This window comes from Pararge aegeria, chromosome Z (assembly GCF_905163445.1).
Source record: "Pararge aegeria chromosome Z, ilParAegt1.1, whole genome shotgun sequence".
In the NCBI taxonomy this organism is placed as follows: domain Eukaryota; kingdom Metazoa; phylum Arthropoda; class Insecta; order Lepidoptera; family Nymphalidae; genus Pararge; species Pararge aegeria.
The window spans coordinates 18,558,423-18,582,035 of record NC_053208.1 but is presented as its reverse complement, the minus strand read 5'-3'; the positions used below and the strand labels follow the sequence as shown (position 1 = coordinate 18,582,035).

Genomic DNA, 23,613 nt, shown 5'->3' with positions numbered 1-23,613 from the left:
CCAGACATGTCTGACACGAAATAATCTAAATAAAGATAGGTATTCAGTACCTTGCCTCTGACTATTGTTATTTAAATCTTTGATCTTTTCTTTTGTATTTCATAAATGTGCTAACAATAGTTATTTAAGTAGAGTTCAAGGTATTGATTTTGCAGTGAAATGTTAGGGCTACGTCGCATTGCTTGCAATAGGAAGCAAAAATTTGCTAAGTTTCTATCGCATTTCATTTATAATAGCATGGGCAGTAAATCAAATTCACCTATTTTGTTAACTTTCCCATTACGTTATTTATTTTTGCGTACTAAAAAAGGGTTCATTAAAAAATAGCAGAAAGCTTTCGGCCTTGTAGTTCCTTTTATTAAAACTAACAACTTTTGTTCTACGACTTTTCAAAATTCATTATTAATTTATTTCATGAAAAAACAAAAGTAAATCATTTTATATTGGACTTAACAATTATTCATTGTAAAGTCAACATCTATGAAACGTGCGTAGAGGGTACATTGCCGAAGATCTGTTTGGTGCGGAGTATAAGGATCAAAGAAATTATAAATAACACCATACAGATTCTTCTGCTTTTCGCGGAGTATAGCAAATTAAGCTTAATTTTCATAATAAATCATTTTATTTCTGTAAAGTGACGCATAGTAGGGTTAGTGACCGTACGATGCTCGTGCGATGCAAGTGCTCTGGCCAGGCGTCCCAGGTATCTGCACTGGTCCGTAGAGAGGGATTTACAGCTAAGACCCTCCATGCTGCTCCTTTGGTTTACGGGCTAAGAAATTAAGTATAATTACTATCTAGATGCGGAAAGGTATAAAATGTTTAACACGCGTGAACTCAAATACTGATTTTTAATAGAAAATGTTCTGACTCAAATTGTAGGCAAATATGTGCTTCGAGTTCGTAGAATTTCACTTAACTGCCTCCTGCGACCCGGGTTTAAGTTTTTAAGTAAACAAATGTGACGCGTGTGATATGGTAATCTATCAAATTTGTATGGACTGGTCAAATCACGTTTGATCGCCTATATTGAATAACAGATTTACGCAAACGCCGATGTGACGTTTGATTGATTACTTGCAACTTACACTATAGGCACTGAACTCATTTTGCTGACATTTTTTTCCTGGTTTTGTACACTCTGTACCGTCCCTTCTGCTAGTCTGCCATTGCATTGATGTTTTTTTTATATACACTGCGGTTTCGAAATATACAGAACACTAATTATATTATTTATCTATAACATTTTAATTGGATCTCTCTTAACTCAATTTGTGGCATAAAAATTGAAATGCATTTCGCATCCAGTGCAGTTAATATTTCAAAGCAATAGAGAATTTGGGCTCTTAGTAAAAAGTTTGATGTTAAAAATTCGCTAAACAATAATTCACACTTAACTATGATTGCTAATTTTATAAAATTACAAGTTTATATATTTATATAGATTGATTATGTTCACATGAAATTGCAAATGGAAAGTCGGTACTAAATTTTTTTTTTGTTTTTTGAGTTAATTACATTCTTTAGCATTTAGTATACTTAGAGCTTTATACCGGGCCTATAGACTTACTACAATAAAAAAGATGTACACCTAACACATAAGACGTAGCTTCTTTGTAAGATTATTGGTCATATACTTACACATACTACCTAAGCAAGTCATTAGGTAACCAGATAATCGACTTCACTCATAAATTATTATTGTTAATAAATAGAGGTTAAGTCATACGGAAAATAACATGATATTCTTAATAGTGTATTGTCAGACAAAATAAACTGAACAATAAGGTCATGAAACAAACAATCGTCGCGGGCGGTTTAGCTCGAAAGCAGAACGTGCCTTGATACACAATTGTCTTACTATTGAACAAAAATCGCCACTATCACGCCGGACTGCTCCCGCCTTCAGTGTGTATAGCGCTTATCAATTCATGTCTGCTTAAACTGAAACGTGTTTTGAAACTGTACACTGAACAGACTGAGGGATTTCGGTTCATTGAATTGAGTATCTTCGTGGGCACATCTTGTTCTGCCTCTTGGGTTCGTATCGGAACAAAGCCTCGGATATAAGCGTGTGCGCTCCGGCATTGCATAACAAACGATCGTCTCGTGACAACGTTGTTATCTCTCAGTACTGAAAGAGATGTCATCGCGTTTAAACTCTGTCACTAGAACGAAAATGTGCGATTTAAGTCTCCACTCGTAGATAAGTCGTAAACCGATGCTTTAAAGTGCGAATGGGGCGCGATGGCAAATTACTTCAGATGGAAGAAGGGGAAACGGGATGAGGATGTGTTTTATTCAGAAAAACCCCGTAGCCGCTCACTGGACCCGCGCTCTTTGGAACTAAGTGGAGTCAGGCTAGTTGCCCAGAACAGTCAACCGCAACAACAACAGGTATATACGTTCATTTGTAACTGCAAAGCTTTATGGCTACTACATATACTTGTAGTATAAAGCAGAAGAGTTTATACGATCGGGCACTCTTACCTCGCGAACCTCTAGCCAGATTTGAATCCTTAAATCGTTTAGTGTTAGGTTTTAGACTATATTGTTCTATTTAACACGCCGCTAAAACAAGTTTCATATGTTTCTGAAATCAACCAAACATTACATATTCAGTTGTGTATCAAAAGCTAAATGTTGTTAATCAAAATGGAAAGAAAGTTAGGTTAGGTACTTGTTGCTTCACGCTTAGCACGATTTAAGAAATAAAAGTATTGTTCCTTAATAAACCTTTCATTATTCTGATGTCGTAAAATATATTCGTAAACTTTGATAAACTATACAAAATTATTGTATTAAAATGTATGTCAAAATTCCGTGTCAATGTTCAGTATGTTTGTCCGCGCGGGACGAATTTATTTTAATCTGTTTGAATCGTCTACCTAAGTTCGAAATTTCATTCAAATCATTTTGCTTTAGTAATAAACATCCACGCACCTTTACCAATTTTCACGTTTATTATTTAATCCATAATTTTATCTATTTGTTTTTGTTATTTTGTGAGCCTAAAAGTATTATGTTAATTTTTTGGTGCTATGGTGGTCTTGATTGGTTCCGTCTAATTGCCATATTTTTAGGGTTAAGCTGGATAAGCTTTAAAAAGCTATGGAGTAAAAACATTGGTTCTGCACAATAAGCGTAGCATAATATACATCGATCTTAACTTTCTTGTTCAAAAACAATAAGTTCAGCGCCAGCGCTCCTTGAAACTAATTTTTTTTCTACGCCACGTAACTTTGAAAAATAAAATATAATCATGCTTGGTGAGAGAAACTCATAATTTTTCACATCAATCAGTTCATTTTATATAGTCATAATTTCATCCAATAATACTTTAGAAACAGCGGTATCTATGTAGGTACACTTCGCAACAGAATCCATTCACTAATGTTTTGTTATTGAAACAATCAAAATCAATTCCATTGAAGATAAATATTAAGTACTGATATATGCGTGATAAATAGGTACAGTATAACATGTGATACATTTTCCAGTTTTCAAAACTAAAATTATAAAACAAAACTCATCACAATTTGTAATGAGTTTTGTTTTATAAATGTAATTTTTATAAAAAAGCGGTGATAGCCTAGTGTGTAAATGCTTCCTTTTATGGAACCAAGTTCGATCATCGCCACGCTTCTCTAATTTTTCGAGGCTATGTGAGTTTCAAGCAATTAAATATCACTACTTGTTTCCTATATTGTTGTAGAACAGTGTAGGAAAGCATCCTGAGTAAACCTGCATGCGTGAAAGTTCTCCATGTTTTCAAGCGCGTGTCAAATCTACCAATCTGAACTTAGCGTGGTGTACTACCACATAAACCTTCCGTTCTAAGAAAAGACTTGATGATGATGATTTTATGTTAGTGATGATGATGATGATGATGATGATGATGATGTTTTATAAAATGGACTCAAATTAAAGGATTATAATGTGAGCTTTATGCAAGTAGTTTATAAGTCCACTAGTTCTAATTTCACAAAAAATAATCTCCCAGGTCTGCGAAGTGAAAAATATAAAATAAATGGGTTATATAAATGATGAAAACATGAAAAATACCTCAGAAGAAACTATTTTACGTCCGTAACTCTGGTTCTACGGATCTCTTCATACCTGATTTGATCACGTAGTGATGCTCCGAGCATATATAGCCACCTCTGAGCCTTCTGATGAGACCAATCAGCGACATAGTTTATCTACTCATATATCTTGATATCAGCATCAGGGTATATAACCATTGCCCTTTACAGCATGTTGTTGTCTATAAGTAAGGTTACCAATCCACGCGGTTCTTAAACCGAGGCGAGTAGCTAGTTATAAATGTACATAAAAAAATAGGTAAATATGTAATCTAAGATTGACGGTGACCGCTTATCTATTTTATCAATGATCTTGATGGATGAATACTTTAACTACGGTATATATATCGACCAATGCTTAGCATTTTGTTGATATTGTACCTTATTATATAGACTGGAAGTAAATATTTACTTACGTTTTTTTTCTTTTGACTGCAATGTCACCTGCTGTGGCGTGCATACAGGTTCAGAAGTGAGGCAGTCTCCAGAGTTATAAAAAAACTTGAAGATAGACATTGTAAGATTTAATAAAATTTTACCCTTAAGTATTTATAACTCGTACTGGAGACTTTCTTCATTTTATATCATCTGCATACTCTGTGCACTGCATACAGGGCATGCATAGGTTACGCACAGGACATGGACTATAAAATGGGAAAAATCTCCAGTAGGAACGAGTTATAAAAATTGAGGGTTGGCATAGTACGAGTAGTAAAAAGCCTATTCTTCAGTTGTAATTACTTGTACGGGAGATTATTTTTCTATTTATATCATCTGCCTGCTTAGAGCCCTATAATTAATATTTTGAACTCAATACAAATCGGTTTCTATGCTACATCGTCTCTGAAAGTTAAATCGCTAAAATGGCCGCAAACTGTGTGGCTGGTATATTAATTTAATTCAGAAATTAAAACTTATCCCAGCGGATTGGTATAATTAATTAAAACGCTGAAGTGGCGTGCGGCCGCATAATATCTGACTAGTACCGTCTAATAATTTGGAAGAACTGACGAACTTATCGTGCACAGATGGCATATTATAATAACCTTACATATTAAAGCAGACTTGGCAGTAGATGTCCTGTCATGAAAATAAAAAGTCACGACCGGGTGGCGCTGTATTCAGCCTATCGGATGCACTTGTGTGTGAATACTTTTGACGATCTCCCTGGCGCAACGGTGAGCGCTGTGAATTTAAGTAGGAGGTCCCAGGTTCGGTTCCCGGTAGGGGCAATTTGGGAATTAATAATTTACTATTTTTTCCGGTCTGGTCTGGTTCGAGGCTTTGGCCGTGGCTAGTTACCCGAGGAAGACGTGCCGCTAAGCGATTAGGGGATTAACAGGTTAGCCCGCTATCATCTTAGACTGCATCATCACTTACCACCACGTGAGATTGCAGTCAAGGGCTAACTTGTAGTGGAATAAAAAAAATACAAAAAATTCATCATATCGACATACACGTCATATATAAATATTAGCTTTCACCATGCAATTTTTCCTACGAGAGTTTAAGGATATAATAAAAATATCTGGTTAATAAGTAGAAATGCTAATGTTGTAAAAAAAAAACAAATCAATCTCGCCCTACTACATGAAGACATAAAATATCTAGGTGCTGTGAAAATTGTTTATAGTTGTAGAATTAAAACGTGTTTGCATTCATATTTTATACTGCTGACTAGGGTTGCCAATGCATTTTCCCAGTTCCATTTTCTGTTATTTTTAAGAACGTAGTCTATGTCTAATTTCCCCTGGTAGTTATCTCAATGCAAATGAGTAGCAGCAAAGTGATAATAAAATTATTGACGGGAGGTCCTTCGCAGCGGTGAGCGCTTTGGTCTTGAGGGCCCTTTTAATTTCCGAATTTTCTCTGGTCGGGTCTTTTGGGAGGCTCTCGGCTCTAACTAGGTACCATCCCACCAGCAAAGTCAAAATTAGTTCCGGTACGATGTCGTATAGAGACCGAGCAAAAGTATTGATTATTATGTCATACCTGTATTTCCCCTAACGAATTCGCCCTCTACCATCTTAGACTGTATCATCACTACCATAAGTTGAGATTTCCGTCACGGGCTAACTTGTAGTGGAATACAAAATATATTGGATAGGTTTATAGGAAAATGTTTATTGGAAAAAAAATTCTTTACTTTACACTATTACGTTTACACTATTTATGAGCTTTTATGGTTGACTTATTGGTGTTTGTACATTTTGCAAACGATTTTTGAGCAACTTTTTAACCGACTTAAAATAAAGGTGGAGGGTCTCGATTCGATTGTTTTCTTTAACTATCAGAATGTTCTGAAATTTGGTACACGGTAAACATAATGACAGTACAGCATTAGGCACCATTTAGAGTTCATCAGATAAGGGAGTGAGAGAGAGGCCGTTGTAATTCCGCTATGGACTCGTCAAGTTTGGGCACGAAGTCTTTGATTAAGAGATAAATCAATGTTGGAAAAAAGCAACTGCTGAACCTCCTGACGGCTTCTTCTATTTACAGTTTGCCTTGCAAACCGGTGGTAGAGTCACTTCAAATAGACTGACTACACGATGCAAAAGAGCTTATAGCCTTCTTAAAATATAAATTTTGATTTGGAATTGAATTGGATCTCATTAAATTGTAAAACTGCCTCGTTGATTTATGCCAATTTTCTATATTCAGTCTACCAGTAAAAAATATCCATACAATTTATTTACAGATTACAGATCAATTGAATATATTACCCGGTCGTTAGTGGTTAGCATGTTTAACTACGGATGGGTCTATACAAAGACGTGTCGCTAAGCGATTTAGCGTTCCTGTACGATGTCGTGCAGTAACCGATTAGGGGTATGATTTTTATATATTTACTAGCTGTTGCTCGCGACTTCGTCTGCTTTTGATTTTGTTTTTTGATGTGGCATTAAATTTAGTTGTAGATCTAAAAAAAATTAAAGTATTTAGTGCCGCTAAACCTTAAATGAGGGGTTTGCTGCTGTCCGCTGAGGAGTTCTGTTCTGTTCTGTCTCTAAATCCAACCATTTTGGGCAAAATTAAACACATATTATAACCTCTATAGTACAAAAATAATTATTTAAATCGGTTATAATTTATCGGAGTTATTGTGTAAAATCGTCAAACACTCATCCCCTCTCCCAAAGGTTAATGTATCCTATATTACTTCTAACAATTCCAAGAGTATGTATACAAAGTTTCATGAGGATCGGTTTAGTAGTTTTGCGTGAAAGCGTAACAACAAACTCACATTGACATTTATAATATTAGTAGGGATAATAGCTTTATAATAGCTTAGCCCGCTACCAACTAAGACGGCATGATGATGCAGACCCATGTGAAATTGCAGTCTAGGGCAAATATGTAGTGGAATAAAATAAGAGGACTACTGTGCTTAGTCGTGGCACGTTCATAGGCTTAGGTTGAAATGTTAGAAACAGAATATATTTGTTTATGGTGTTGTGAAAACCCTGCCCACATAGTTAAGGCTTCAGTCCTCTTGTTTTCCAAGTGCAACAATGCAATGCGCAGCCATTTGTAAGACAATGGTAGTCATAGTGCCTATTTGTCATAAGTCTATACACATATTAATAGGTTAAGTATACTTGTGGCGAGGCCTTCGCCGAAGATTAGTTTTCTGTCACGTTTGTTTTAAGTTCATTATCTCGACGATAAAAGTTCTTCATCCTATTAGAACCGCAAAAATTGTTTGTTTATGATTACAATTTTTTGTTAAATTTTGTGCGATGCCAGCCAGAGGACTTCCGCCGCCGGATCATTAGGTCATGGGTTCTATACCGGGCTGAAAGTTCTCCGAACCAGCTAAAAGAAAGCACATTAGTGCTATCGGACCGTCGGGCAAAAAAAATAAAATCTAAAAATCTTTGGATTTATACAGAGAAAATTATTGACGCATAAAACCAATGGGGACGGACTGGTAGCGCTTGCAACCAATAAAAACCATGTCCCAGCACGCGCTTCTAATTTTTCTAAGTTATATGTGTTTAAGCATTTCTAATACCACTTGTTTCGGTGGTAACGGAAAACATCGTGAGGAAACCTGCATGCCTAAGAGTTCTCTATAACGTTCTCAATGGCGTGTGGAGTCCATCAATCCGCATTGGGCTAGCTTGGCCTTAACAACCTACTCAAGCTGAAAGGAGACCCGTGTCCTGTAGTGTGCCAGTAATGGGTTGTCATGATAATGAAGTGAAAATAAACGTTCAAGCCCGACAATTCGCAATTGAGGGGGTATCGTCCAAACTATGCTTCAGACCGAACTTGAGAAACTAGTAACTTAATACCCCTTGACGTTCTACAAATAAGGATTATAATTCTAAAACAAGAATCTCAACAATATTATTATTATTTAATTTTTAATTTTTAATTTATAATGGACAACCAATGGGTCATAGTAAATGTTCAACAACAATTTACAGGTTATTACGGTATGCATTAAAATGTTTAACGTCATTCCTATAAATTGTTTAAAGTTAATTATTAGTCTGTTAATATATCCCTTTAAAATTAAAAACATAAAATTAATAAAAGCTCAGTTACAATGAATAATTTAATTTAGTTAATTATTAGGAAACGAAAAAAAAAATTATCACAAAATAAGTAAATCGGAATAAAAAAGTTAGTTAATATTGATGACTTTAAAATAATTAATTAAATTAAACTTTTTCTTACGTAACTAAAACTAAAATCAGGTTAATTAGTAGAAAAAATGTCTTAAACTTTTCTTCTAAATTCTACGTAACTTTTCTGAAAAATGTCTCACTGACTCTGCTTTTTCACACATTTAGTATTGTAATCAGAAATTCTCGGTATCGGGCACAATTATCTTAATTTGGTTTTGTGACGACTGTGATACTTTTATAGGGGTGCTTTTATCGAAAATCTGTTAATTAGGTCAGAGCAATCCAGTTTGTTGATTAACAGTTTAAACAGTAGTATCATAGACAGTGCCCTCCTTCCATCTTCGAGACTCTGCAACTTGAAAAAATAAAGCTTGTCAACTTAATTATTAAGGCTTTTGTTGTATCGATATGAAAGCTGGCGCAAGAATCTTCTCTGTATTCTCTCGATTCTTGTAGAAAAATTCTTGTTCTTGAACTTTAATAGACGGTGACAAGACTGAGCAGAAGTATTCCGATCTACAACGTATGTAGCAATCTTTCTTTTCTCAAAAAGTATTTTAAAATCTAAGCACAAAACCTAATGCTCTATTGGCCAAGTCAAGAGTTTATCAATATGAGTTATAAAATTCAGTTCATTATCAAAAATAACACCCAAGTCACGAATTAAATAAACTTTTATGTGATAACATTTGCTTATATTTAGGAAAATTTTATTATTCTCACACCATTCTCAATCTTCACAAATTTTGCTGTAGCAACTGTGCATCAGATTCATACTTAATAACTAGAGTTAATTTTAAATAATCAGCAAACAGGCTTGTATCGCCGTGGTAAAATATACCAATAATATGAGTAATAGAGAAATATTAAAAAAAGAGGCTATGAACACAATTGATATCCATCAATAACAGTGATTATTGATGGATATCAATGTGTTCATAGCTCAACCAGGAGTTCCACAGGGATCTAATATAGGACCTCTTTTTTTTCTATTTGCAAGATAAGACCGACTCCAATTAACAACGAATCAGAGATACATGCGCAAGGTGCTTGCTGAGTAACAAATGATGGTTAACGTTGTCAAAAGCCTTCGAAAAATCAGCATAAATTGCATCCATTTGATGACCATAATCAATAGAATCACATACATTTGATACATGGAGTAACAAATTGCTTTTATGTGGATCGATTGCTCGTGAATCAATGCTTATTTATCACTAATATATTTTTAAATGATTATACATATGTAGGTATACTAAAGATTCGAAAGCCTTTGCCATTGTAGATATTATAGATATAGGACGATAATTTTTGACATCTTTCAGTTTTTCAGTCTTATAAACTGGAACTATTCTCGTCAAATAAAACACTGCTTTAAGCGATGGTAGTAAGCTCTTGTTCTTAGCTCGATGTGAGTTCTCTGTTTTATGAAAGTGGCTTGTGTTCAGCAACACTAGAACATTTATTAATAAGTATGTCTTTTATAATACAAACATCTTGTTTCACGCTATAGGAAACGGAGATGCCCGAGGATATAAACTTTTATCGTAATTCGAGTTTTGGGACATCCTGGGTTTTTATCTTATAGTGTAGGTGCCTTGGTTCAATGCCTATAATAAATCGCATTGCCGGACTGAACAGAGTATACTACTTACTATTACGGGAAATATTCAATTGCATTGCAAGCTAGTTGCTAGGTAGTTCATAAAGTATTAATAGTGTTGAGTAGTCTTTTATCTCAGAAAACACAAAAGCATAAAAACACAATACGTTAAAGCAATTAAAAACTAATTGGCATAGTATGTCAATCAGAGTCTATAGTCAACGACAGAATGGCTTCATTATGGTTAACCGCATATATCTATGTGATTCTTCAGCATAACTATTCTACATGCCGTACAAACTCTTAAAGATATTAGAGAAAATAAGGACTCATACCTAGAATTCAGAAAAGTTATTAAGGGACATTTTTAAGGGAAACGTAAATTACGAATGAAATAATTCATCATCATCCTCAGCCTATTAACTTCCCAATGCTGCTCCAATGCTAGATATACTATACTATACTATACTATATACTACGACAACGCACACATCGCCATCTAGCCCCAAAGTAAGCGTAGCTTGTGTTGTGAGTACTGAGATGACTGATGAATATTTTTATGAATAATATATATAAATACTTATAATATACATATGAACACCCAGACACTAAAAAACATTCATGCTCATCATACAAACATTTTCCAGTTGTGGGAATCGAACCCACGGCATTGGACTCAGAAAGCAGGGTCTCTACAAACCGCGCCAATCGGCCGTCCAATACAGCGTTGAAGCAGCGTGGTAGAGGCCCAGCACGCTGCTCCAATGCTGGTTAGTTGGAATTTTAATACACGTGGGCAGGCGTAGCAAATGTGTAGCCAAAGGTTTAATGCTAATAGGTACTACGGTACAGGTTATGGTAAGATGTTTTGACAAGATTAATGTATTGGTGCCTCGTTCCTTTAGTAGTACCTAAGCATGTTGGCTTAGTTGATTTACTTATTCGCATGTATGTTTATATTATACTCCACCTACCTGTCTTTTTAGAGATAAGACCTGCGTTTTGTGCAAACTTAGATTTAAATTTATATACTTATACTAGCGGACCCCGGCACAATCCGTCGGGCTGATTTGTGAATCTAAACCATCAAGGGTGCCACCCAAACGCATACCAAAAAATTCATTCAAATCGGTCCAGCCGTTTAGGAGGACTATAAAGATATACTTTTATGTCGTAATTATAAGTTTCTGTGGTGTACAATAAAGGATTTATATACAAACATACATGTTTAAAAGCGAGTCATGAAGCCCTTAGTACGTTTTCAGGGTTGTTTAACCATTAAATTGGTTTAACCATTAATCCTCGTATTTATGATTGTCATGTGCTAATAATCGTAAATGCCAAATCCCCAGAGTTTGTTGGTTCGATGCATTGGAGCAGCGTGATGGGTCTATGCTCTCAAATCCTCTCTCCTAATAGCGAGGAGGCCTGAGCCAAGCATTCATAGGTTTATGAGTATGATGTTTAAATAGTTATCTTTATTTAGAGTGTTAAGATGTTAAGATAAACGAAACTAGCGGTTGCTCAAGACTGCATACAATTTCTTATTATTACAAACTGGTTGTTATATCTAACGGCCGAAATTAATCTAATCCGGAGTCTTTAGATGGCGGAATGAATTTAGTAGTGCTATTCTATTCTATTCCGGTAGATAAAAAATTCAGTTTACCATCTGACGATTTTCGATACTATTGATTATTAACTTGGGCAGTAATTATTAAGCGTTCACGCTTTAAGAGGTTCAGGAGGACACATTCAGGAGTGGAACTAATAACAATTTTGAAAATTCGCGTAGATTAGCTCGGACAAATAGAGAGACTTTTATAAACGTCGATGCAGTCAAAAAATCATATTTTAAAATCACATTCACCTTATTTTTTTAAAGATACCAATTACAAATATGTGTTGAAGAAAAAACGGCAGTTAATATAGTAATGGTTTATTTTTACCAAATAAAAGACAACCCATTAAAAATCCGAATAATTACAACGGGCTCCGATATAAAAAACCTAATGTTGCTTCCAGTTCGGAGCATCTTTTGTCATTGTTTTTCGTTGGTGTCTTTTGTTCGAGATATTATTGTGTGATAAAAACTCATTTCAGTAGCTTGTTCGTATTAAAAAATACAAAGAACATTATAACATTTTTAGTAGTATAACTTTTTGAAGGTTCATAGGCGATGGTTTTAAAATTTAACATCAGGTATCTGCTTAGTCACAATTAAACTAAGAAAAAAAAAACAGTTTATACATATGTACATGTCAGATTTGTAGGGATTACGGCAAACCACGGAACTAATGTCCACCTTTATGATTCTAGAATCATATCATTACATGATCATGTTTGTAATTAACTATAAAAAACATGAAGTACAAGCTTGTTATTTTAATTTCATTAAGGGTCGATTTTTCATATTTTTCATGAATTTATCTTTAACAGAGGAACAAATTTTACAGTTTAAAGTAGTACAATTTATTTTCAGATAGGTTAGTTTAATATCCGACTCATATGTATGCATAATATTACGTTATCCTGTTGCTATGTTGCTGCGTGACACAAAAACACACAGACCAACACACACTTACACGTTTAATAACTTAAGAAAAGGGCTGGAAAGAAGTAGGGATTAAATAACTTAAAAAATTTTTAAGACGCGATTTGCCTGTCTCCTCAAAAAAAAGTTACGGTCAAAGTTCTAAAATGGTTACGCCAGTATAGTATTAAAATATGAGATGAGATTCTGTGGCCTTAACTTCGTCATTTACTGTTAAGCTATTGAGCTCGTATGCATTTAGGTCATTGTGATATAAATGGTCAGTAACTATATCAAGGTTGATATCAGTGTTTAAGCCACTTTAGTGGAAGATACCGTCTATTATATTTTAAGTACCTACGTTTTGCTTTATGGTGCGTTTGAAATGTATTTAAAACTAGCATCCCGCCCCGGCTTTGCACCTATAAATTACAAAAAAAGGGAAATGACTGCCTTTGTTTCTAAAATTTATTTTTTACTCTTCGTTATGCAATACTACCAAAATACGCATCAGAGCGATTCGGATCCATGAACCATTTTCGCTTTCCTTCGAATGTCTTAAACCTATGATTTCTTTGAATCAAAATGATATATCTTTTTCTTAGACCAGGACGCGTTTGGAACCCTCGTAGCTTTAGTTTTAAGTTTACAAATGTGGTTATTGCCATCATCTCACTACCGTGTAATTCTTATGTACGCATCAATTTTAGGAGAACTACAATTGTCCGGAACATTGTTTTTAGCAATCTTTTAAGTTAAGCCTACGTAAGCCATGAAAATGTATTTTTCGGGGACTTGGTTGTTTGTTCCTTTTTCCTTATAATAAACTTTATAAGGCCTTATCGTATCGTGAAAAAATATCTCATTGATGGTGAAAATTGCATCAAAATCAATTGCTTGGTTTAAGAGAAGTTAGCAACTAAGCAGACGGGCGGAAAGCGATTTTGTTTTATAATATGTAGAGAGGTAGAGATATTTATCATTAAATTAGCTATTTATGTACCTACTAATCTGAAAAACAAATCTGTTGGTTTTGTTTTAACTATGTTTAAAACTTGATGAACTTCATGCCATCTTAACAACGCCATCTTTGTGAATATTTTGTAAGTAATTGATAAATTACCAATTTCCATCTTGTAGATTTGACGGCAGATGCTTTTGAATATTCCTAATTTTCAATTTTTCTAAAACACCCTGGTATTAAGGCTAACGAAAAAAACGAAAAGTATTCAAACGTGCTGTTTTCGAGTTTTAGCGATAATCACTACACACGTAGCTATTACCATTGCAGTCTCTTTGTTTCCGGCGCTAACCAAGGGCTGTTATTCTGTTCTGATTTTGATTATTCTACAATTTCAGAGTTACGGCAAATTATTAGGGTATGCAGTGCTTTTGTGCATGTATGAAGTGCACGCCACTGCTATTATGGCATTGACTTTACAATATAGTTACCTACTCCTACCTACTAATATTATAAATGTCAATGTAAGTTTGTTTGTTACGCTTTCACGCAAAAACTACTTAATCGATGCGCATGAAACTTTGTACACATATTTTTGGAAGTGTTAGAAATAATGTAGGATACTTTTTATCCCGACATTAAGCTCGGTTTCTTTGGGAGAGGAGATGAAAGTGTTTGACGATTTTACACCATAACTCCGACAAATTAAATTATAAACCGATTTAAATAATTATTTTTGTACTATAGAGGTTAAAATATGTGTTTAATTTTGCCGTAATGTGTTAAATCATTTAAGGCTTAGCGATACTGAATACTTTAATTTTTTTTAGAACTACAACTAAATTTAATGCAACATCAAAAAACAAAAGTCAAACGCAGACAAAGTCGCGGGCAACAGCTAGCATAGTTATAAAATTTCACGAACAGTAAGTTAGTAGACAACATTTTCTGTTTTTTACTATCCGATACTAGTGAAATTTTACCGGGTCGGTAAGGAAGAAAAGTACAGATCAAATTACAAGGCAAGTTCAGAACAGTTTAGATTGGAAATATATAATGCAAACTATTTTTTGAATTAAATTAAATAAACAAATCCCTTTATAATGCATTATATATAACTACTCGAATTGACTTCCTATTCCTTAATAAAAAAAACCTAATCAAATGATATAATTTTCACACTGAACAACGCGACTTCAAAATAATGAAGCAAAAGTTTTAAGTGGTTATAAATAACAATGAAGGCTATGATAAACTTACCTATAGTTTCTCTAAAGTGACTTTAGTGAGACTATAGGTAAGATTATAATGTGCTAGCTTTTATAAAGCTTTAGATTATAATGTGCTAGCTTCAAAAACATGAGACTTTCACACAAAGTTTTCTATTATTTTACCCCTTTTTATATATGCCCTCGGTAGTCATTTTGTCTTCGTGTGAATGTTTTTCTCAATGTGCCCGGTAATTTCGGGGAAAAGACGGAACAATTAGACGAACTAAAGTTTAAAAAAAATATGTTTTTGTTTATACAAATGTCGTACACACTTACGTAGGTATTTTAAAAAAGAACTGTTATTTCGACATGATTTAACACTTGCAGTTTTATTTAATTGTATCGATTAAACCAATGTTACACAAGGATAACCTGATTTTTTATGGATGGTAATTAAACTATCTGATTAATGACAATGATACTTTAGAGTAAAAAAAGACGTTAATATAAATAAGTATCATTTGACGTGTTGGTTATGAATTTTGCCTGAGATTTCGCCCTTACAGAAATGTCAAAAAGTCATGTTTAAGATTAACCTTATATTAGCAACGACTCTGACTTTTCAGTATTCGGCCAATTATAGCCCCGAAAACACAATCCTAAAGTATGACAACAAATATCCATTAACACTTACGTATTGCGCATGCTATGCTAATTGTTCGTGAAATGCCTATTATACCTTATGCAATTATTATTATGAATTTTACAAACCATTGTTTGATTATTTTTGTAAATATTTTTATGGTAACATAATATCGTGATTTAGATTATGATTAACACTCAATAATTATGACGATGGAGTGAATTCATTGCATTTTATCAAAAACAATGCAATATTTTATGCGACAACAGATTGATTTTTTTTTCTTGTTTACAAGTGGATTGATCAATTTCAAACACGTTATTTTTTTGGTTTCATTGAAGTAGTCCAGGGTCGATAATTTTTAAAACCAAAAAAAATCATAAAAGGATGAAACCCATTAGAAAAGGAGGGAAATATGATACAAATGAAAGGAAAAATAATTTACGGGCGATCTGAGGTTGGGAAGGGGATGGGGGTGAGTTTTTAAGGGTAAAAAACGGTTTTTCTCGATTTCCGGAAAAACTAAAAGTCCTATCGAAAAAAGTCAAATGGAAAAGTTGTAGATAATAAAAAGATCTAAAACTTTTGTATTTACACTTTTTTCACATAACCTCAAAATTTATGTGAAAAATTCAAAAAACCAAGTTTTTGGTTTTTTATTTTTATCTTTCACAAAAATTTTTTTTTTTTAACGAAATTTTGTGAAAACTTACCTTTTTATGTCCCAAATACGCTGTAATTTATTTAATTAAAAATATTTATTTTTTCACCTTATTTTGAATTAATATCGAAAAAACACCCTAATTTTTTAATCGAAAATTCACCCGTCAAAATATCAGCTTTTTTCAAAAAGTTGTTGTGGTTTCTGTTCGTTGAAATCTTTACTTTCCGATGGTGAAAAAAAAAATATATGTTACTATGGTAAATCTTCTCAGAAAATGCAAAAATTCAAAAAAAACTTGAATTCGAAAATTTTTTATAAATAATTTCATCTAAAAAATGTGATTGCTGCAATTTGTTTCAATTAAAAAGTTGATTTATTTAATTCTAATTACATTTACGTCATAGAAAATCTCATTATAGATAAATATAAATGTAAATCGTACTATTAAATGTAGATGCTTTATTCTCGTTACGTTATTCATTACAATATTTTTAAACACATTAATCTCATCATTCATAAATACCTTATCTTATTAGAAATATATTTACGATATATATTTTATATATTTTTTATAGATTTTAAATATATTTTTTATAGATTTTGAAATATATTTTTTTTCATGGGATTAACTAAATTTGTTTGTGCAAAATTAAGGAGATAATTATTTTTTTATCTTGTACTAAAATATCATTTAATTTCAATCTTTAGGTTATGTTAAGTTAAGCATACTATTTTTTAAAGAAAATATTACGATTTTTATGGTTGAGTTGATTGATACAGATAAAAATAGAGATAGTATTTACCTTCCTATGCAGATTCGAAAAGTTTTATTGTTTTTGTAAGTAAACTTGTCACAATTATCTTCAAGAAACTCAGCGTGCACGTGTATTTTTATAAACGATGTTGTATACTGTACTGTATTTCGAATACTGGTTAGGCTAGCGGTTGTAACAGCTGCTACGAAATATATAGTATATAATAGTAGGTATGTATGTAGTAAGACCCAGACCCGCCTAGCCCCTTCCCCACTTCTCCACGAAATACCTTTTGATGGGCTACAATTTTTCGTAGGTCACTCAGGTATATTTACTCAGGTATATATATAATTTATCTCAAAATAGTTATAAATAAGCATCTACGCATATAATTTAAAGAAAATTAGACAACTTTCTCCAAATATTGTAGATGTCTTATTAAATATTAATTTAATTAACTTATTTGTTTGTTAATTATAGTAGTATATTTTTATTTGAAATTTTATTGTTATCAACGTCACATGTAATCTAACGTTTTTCGAGTAATTAAAGTCTAAATTTTAATAAATAGCTCAAAATTATTTATAATAATTAAAAAAAATTTTTCAAATTCAAGTTTTTTTTTTATTTTTGCGTTTTCTGAGAAGATTTACCATAGTAACATATATTTTTTTTTTCACCATAGGAAAGTAGAGATTTCAACGAACAGAAACCACACCAACTTTTTGAAAAAAACTGATATTTTGACGGGTGAATTTTCGATTGAAAATTAGGGTGTTTTTTCGATCTTAATTCAAAATAAGGTGAAAAAATAAATATTTTTAATTAAATAAATTACAGTATATTTGGGACATACAAAGGTAAGTTTTCACAAAATTTTGTTAAAAAAAAAAAATTTTTGTAAAAGATAAAAATAAAAAACCAAAAACTTGGTTTTTTGAATTTTTCACATAAATTTTTAGGTTATGTGAAAAAAGTGTAAATATAAAAGTTTTAGATCTTTTTATTATCTACAACTTTTCCATTTGACTTTTTTCGATAGGACTTTTAGTTTTGCCGGAAATCGAGAAAAACCGTTTTTTTCCCTTAAAAACTCACCCCCATCCCCTTCCCAACCTCAGATCGCCCGTAAATTATTTTTCCTTTCATTTTTATCATATTTCCCTCCTTTTCTAATGGGTTTCATTCTATTATAATTTTATTTCACTTTTCATTATTTTTAAAGGCTTCATTTTAAACCCTGGTCTATATAGCTTTAAAGCGATGAAGATATAGACTTGACAAAGGTTGTTAGCCGTGGGTTGCCATGGTTTTAAAAGCGCGGTGGCGCGGGCGGGCGTGAGAAGGGTTTCTGTACTGGGTTGCCAAAAGTCGCGTACGCGAGTTCTGATCGTGCCCTTACGTGGTGGCCACGGGACTAATTGCTTCGTGCGGATATGCTTCGTTACGCGATTAGGATAGGTGTATGGATAGGAGATTCGCACGCCGCGCCGCCTCCGTGAATTCCATTTTGTTTCTACGATCCAACAGCGTTACGTGGTGATATCTTTTCCTTCCGCACCTCATAATTGGTAAAACGAGACCCGCGAACGGATTGAACCGAGACGAGCATTATTTTTAGAGACAAGTCTATGTTTTCGCTTGCGTTATTTCATTTTATCTCAATTTCTGCTGTGCCAAACGGATGGGCCGATGCGCCTCGCATCTCACAAAATAATGTTTGTCTGTTTTTTCCCTAATTCTGCTGCACATGTTTGAAAACATATACTCTTCTGTATAACATGTCTTTTCTTTTGTATATCATCGCATATCATGTTTTGTTTGCATGCCTACCTTTATTTTAACTTAAATTGTTAAGTTTAATTAAAAAATTAAACTCATAATGGTACACTCGAAAGTTTAATTAAATCCAACTTAACAATTTATATGGAACAGCGAAGTCTTCTGACACAGTTGTAATACTACTCTTATAAGAAGACTTCAGAAATATATTCTTACTACTTGGCTTCTTACCGAAATAAACTAATTTTATTTTTTAATTCATTATAACATTTTGGCAGAAACTGCCTCCTGCACGGGATAGTTTGGGGAATTAAGGAAAAATTTTACTTATGATTAAATTAGATTATTATTATTAGCTGGCCCCAGGTGTTTATTTTCTATATTTAACGTTTTCATTGGGTGACTGTGTTATCGTGCGTTTGACGGCCGATTGGTGCAGTTGGCAGCGACCCTGCTTTCTGATTCCAAGGCTGTGAGTTCGATTCCCGCAATTGGAAAATGTTTGTGTGATGAAGATTAATGTTTGTCTGTATATTATAAGTTTTTGCGCATATTTTTCATGACAATATTTATCAGTCATCCGAGTTCCCATAAGACAAGCTACGCTTACTTTGGAACTAGATGACGATGTTTGTATTGGCATAGTATATTTGTTTATTTATATTTATCAAGTGAAATGAAATGCAGTAGACAAAAATTGCGTTCGTTAGACCTCACGCTCACATGAGTTCGTGCGAAAAGGCAATTTTTTCAACACATTTACAGCTTGTGGCATAAAATTTAAACTTATAAACAATGCAACTTCTAACGAGTCTGATCGGAACTTTTTTAATTTATCTTCAAGTCTAAGCTTGCATACTTTTAATCTCTTATATTAGTCGTATCATCATCACATTGCATCCCTCTCATGATTCATCTGCTTTTTATTATTTTCTTTATTTATTTTTTTCGTTTATTTTATTTCAGAAGGCGCAACCTCAACATCATCAACATACTTCAGGTAAGTCCCTTTTTTTAAGTAGGCAAAATATTATATTAATGTATTTCATCCCATTAATTGTTTCAGATACATTTAACACCCTATATGTATTTAACAGGTTTCGTTTCATAACAGTAAAATTATTTATTATAATTAATTTTACTTTACCATTGTTATAAATCTAACATTGTATTTTTTTTACATGCAACCGTTAGGAAAGAAAACAGGTTAGTGAAAAATAAGGGCGCCATAATTTTTTTTCGTTCAAAGAACCCACGACGATACTATACTACAGTAGGATATCGTCTTGGTCCCCTGGTTTCATCTTAAAACGTAACAAAACTGATTTAAAGTAATACCTGTGTTATGCAAAAACTGCAACGAAATTGAAATATAACAGATTTCAGAAAATGGTGAAAGAACATGACAAAACTGCTTTGAAGTGATACCAGCTTAGTAAAATGTGAAGGCGTATTGGTTTGTTGTTTCATTTGTTTGGAGATAATAGGCTTATTAATCAATAGCCTATTATAGTCCATTGTTGAACTAAGGCGATCGCGGTAGATAACAGTCTACTTAGTAGCACTGAGGATGCTTCTCTTATTCTCGTGTACCCCCGCAGTTGCGTGCACTACATATATGCAGAAAAGAACTGCCTACCCGAAATTTTTGTATGTCTTATAGAGGAGACGGATTTTTCCATTTCGCACCCTATTCCTTCTTTATGCAAACCCTGTCCAAGAGCCTCTGGCACGCCATGGTCTCCCTGAGAAAAGGATACAAATTTATCCTCTCTCACAGCTTTATCAACACTCAGGGCACCGGCGCACAAGTTGATATAATACCCAAATAATAAATGTGAAATAATAAACGATAATAAATTCCTATTCCACATGACGATAATCTGGTGAAAGCTGAAAAGGAAAAAGTACCTATCTAAATAGTGGAGTGAGTTAAGTCGACCGTTATTGTTCCAATCGTCGATTCAGTCAAAGTCAAAAATATCTTTATTCAAGTAGGCCCACAGGTGGCACTTTTGATGCGTACATAAGAACCACACGGTAGTGAGATGATGGCGATAACCACATTCGTAAACTTAAAACTAAAGCTACGAGGGTTCCAAACGCGTCCTGGTCTAAGAAGACAACAAACCACAACAAACTTAGCCGGGTGTTTTTTTTTTTTATCACCATCTCACAATGTCATTTTAAATTAATAGAAGAGCAACCTGGTTAGAGCAATAATTTACACCCAAGCTTTTTTATCGTTTACGTAGTCCTTTATACTATAATAGGACTTTTCTATAAGCTTACGTTTAATACACACTTTGAACTTTTTAAGAGACATCTCCAAGATGACAATTGGTAGTTTATTGTAGAATTGTATGCAATTTCCTTTAAACGAATTATGAATTTTATGTGACCTAGTTTATTGCACTGTAAGTTTATTCTTACTTCTAATGTTTAAATTATTGCAGTCACATTTTTTCTTAAATTTAGAAATGTTTTTATGAACGTACATTAAGTTTTCAAATACTTACTGACTATACACTGTCATTATTTTAAAATCTTTAAATTTATCTCTCAATGACTCTCTCGGACCCATTTTGTAGATAGAACGAACAGCCCTCTTCTGCAGCACGAAAATAGTGCTAATATCAGCAGCATTACCCCAAAGTAAAATTCCATATGACATAATGCTGTGAAAGTAACTAAAATATACCAGTCTCGCAGTTTCTACGTCGGTCATATGGCGTATCTTCTTTACCGCATAGGCAGCAGAACTAAGCCTGTTCGATAAATTATTTACATGAGGGCCCCATTGAAGTTTAGAATCTAACGTTATTCCTAGAAAAACTGTCGTATCTTCCAGTTTCAGTTCCTCATTATTAAGTAGTACAGTGGTTTTCACGTGTTTAACATTAGGTAAAGTGAATTGTATATACTTGGTTTTTTTTCCGTTAAGAACCAAATTATTAGCTTTAAACCACTGTACCACTTTAGCGAGAGAGTTGTTTACGTCGTCAAAAGCTAGTTCACGTCGATTTATTTTAAAAGTCAGTGATGTATCATCGGCAAACAGAACTATCCCGTGTTTGTCCTTGGCAAGGTAAAGAAGGTCATTAATGTAAATAAGGAACAGAAATGGTCCTAATATAGACCCCTGTGGTACACCTATTTTCATAACTGATCCATTAGACCGTTTTCCATTCACGTCGACTTTCTGAATTCTATCGCATAGATAGTTACTCATTAAGTCTAGAGCTACATACACCCTGAATTCCATAGTGGTGTAGTTTCCTAACTAACGTTACGTGTTGAACACAATCAAACGCCTTAGATAAGTCACAGAACACACCAAGTGCATCACGTGACTCCTCCCAGGCTTCAAATATGTTTTGTATTAGCTCAACACCTGCGTCGATTGTTGAGCGACCCCGTGTGAAACAAAATTGCTTAATATGAAGTAAATTACACTTATGAAAATGGTAAAGTAATTGATTTAAAATTAGTTTTTCAAAGATTTTACTGAAAGTGGGTAGTACGGATACTGGTCTAAAGTTAGTGGGGTCAGAAGTACTACCCGATTTAAACAATGGAACTATTTTACTAAGTTTCATTAAGTCAGGAAACACACCACAATCTATACAATTATTAAATATTAAGGCTAAATCGGGTGCAACAATATCAATTAATGATTTGACAACGTTTACGGAAATGCCCCACAGATCATTTGTTTTTTTATTAATTAATAATTTAAAGGCTTTAATAACGTCAGAGCCACTAACATGCGTGAATTTAAAAGAATGGTTACACTCAGGCACATTTTCCTTTAATGGTCTTCTCGCGAAAAGCTTCGACCAACACCTTAAGAAGCTTTCGCGTTGTTGTTGGATCAAGGGTCGGATACAGAGTAGTCCTTGAAACGGCGTGTATTGTGAGGAGGTTCCGCACTCTGACCGAGCTGACGAGCCCTGACCGCCTATTGCTTGGGCATTCAAAAGCCCCGCAAGCGGTGTGTGGATGTTTTTTTTTATAAATTTTTAATGGTGTTTTTAGTGAATAAGCATTATTAAGAATAAAAAAAAATGAAAATCGATAAATGATAGAGATAAACATCTCCTATTCCATGTTCCCGTACTTTTGCAGGTGGACACGTAAATTATATCCCTTGTAAGGGGATATAATCGGGGGATATAATATTTATCTCCTGCCTGTGGCCTGTGGCTAGCCATGCTGGCAGGAGATTATATCCCCCGACTATGACAGGAGATGTTTACCCCCGTTTATTATTGCACATATATTATTATATATTATTTCCACTTGTGCGCCAGTGCTTTGAGAGAAGATTATGTTTTATCCTTTCCCCGGGGATATAATTGTCTCCTGCCCATGCTAGCCGTGCTGTGCTAGCCCTGCAGCTGGAAGTGGACGGTGGTGACTGGTAACTGTATTCTGATCGGTTTAGTAATTGGTGCTATTAGTATTATTATTTAAGGCATTTATCAAACTATTTTACCAACTTTCTTTTCTTGGAAGTCAGTAATAGAGTATTAATACTACTTACTGGGAGATAAAAGGATTGCCCTCTGGTATATCACGTCAAAGTCACCGAAGTTGGTCTATAAAGTTATCACTAAAGATGATTAATGTGAGTTTTCTTCAAAATACTGTTTACTGTTTCAAAACTGACTACAGCTGACTAATGCGGTACGAAGTTCAAGTACCTAAATTACTTTAATAGATACGTAATA

The 23,613-nt window shown here is 33.7% G+C and overlaps 1 protein-coding gene across 4 annotated transcripts in view; it reads left to right on the top strand.

Annotated features, from left to right (window-relative positions):
• The window catches only part of LOC120635989, a 135,556-nt gene that overhangs the window by 38,301 nt on the left and 73,642 nt on the right, over positions 1 to 23,613 (top strand). For all 4 annotated transcript variants that reach the window (XM_039907211.1, XM_039907210.1, XM_039907209.1 and 1 more), the window contains exon 9: positions 19,847 to 19,880. In XM_039907211.1, the coding sequence (XP_039763145.1) occupies positions 19,847 to 19,880 (34 nt within the window). The remainder of the gene's footprint in view (positions 1 to 19,846; positions 19,881 to 23,613) is intronic.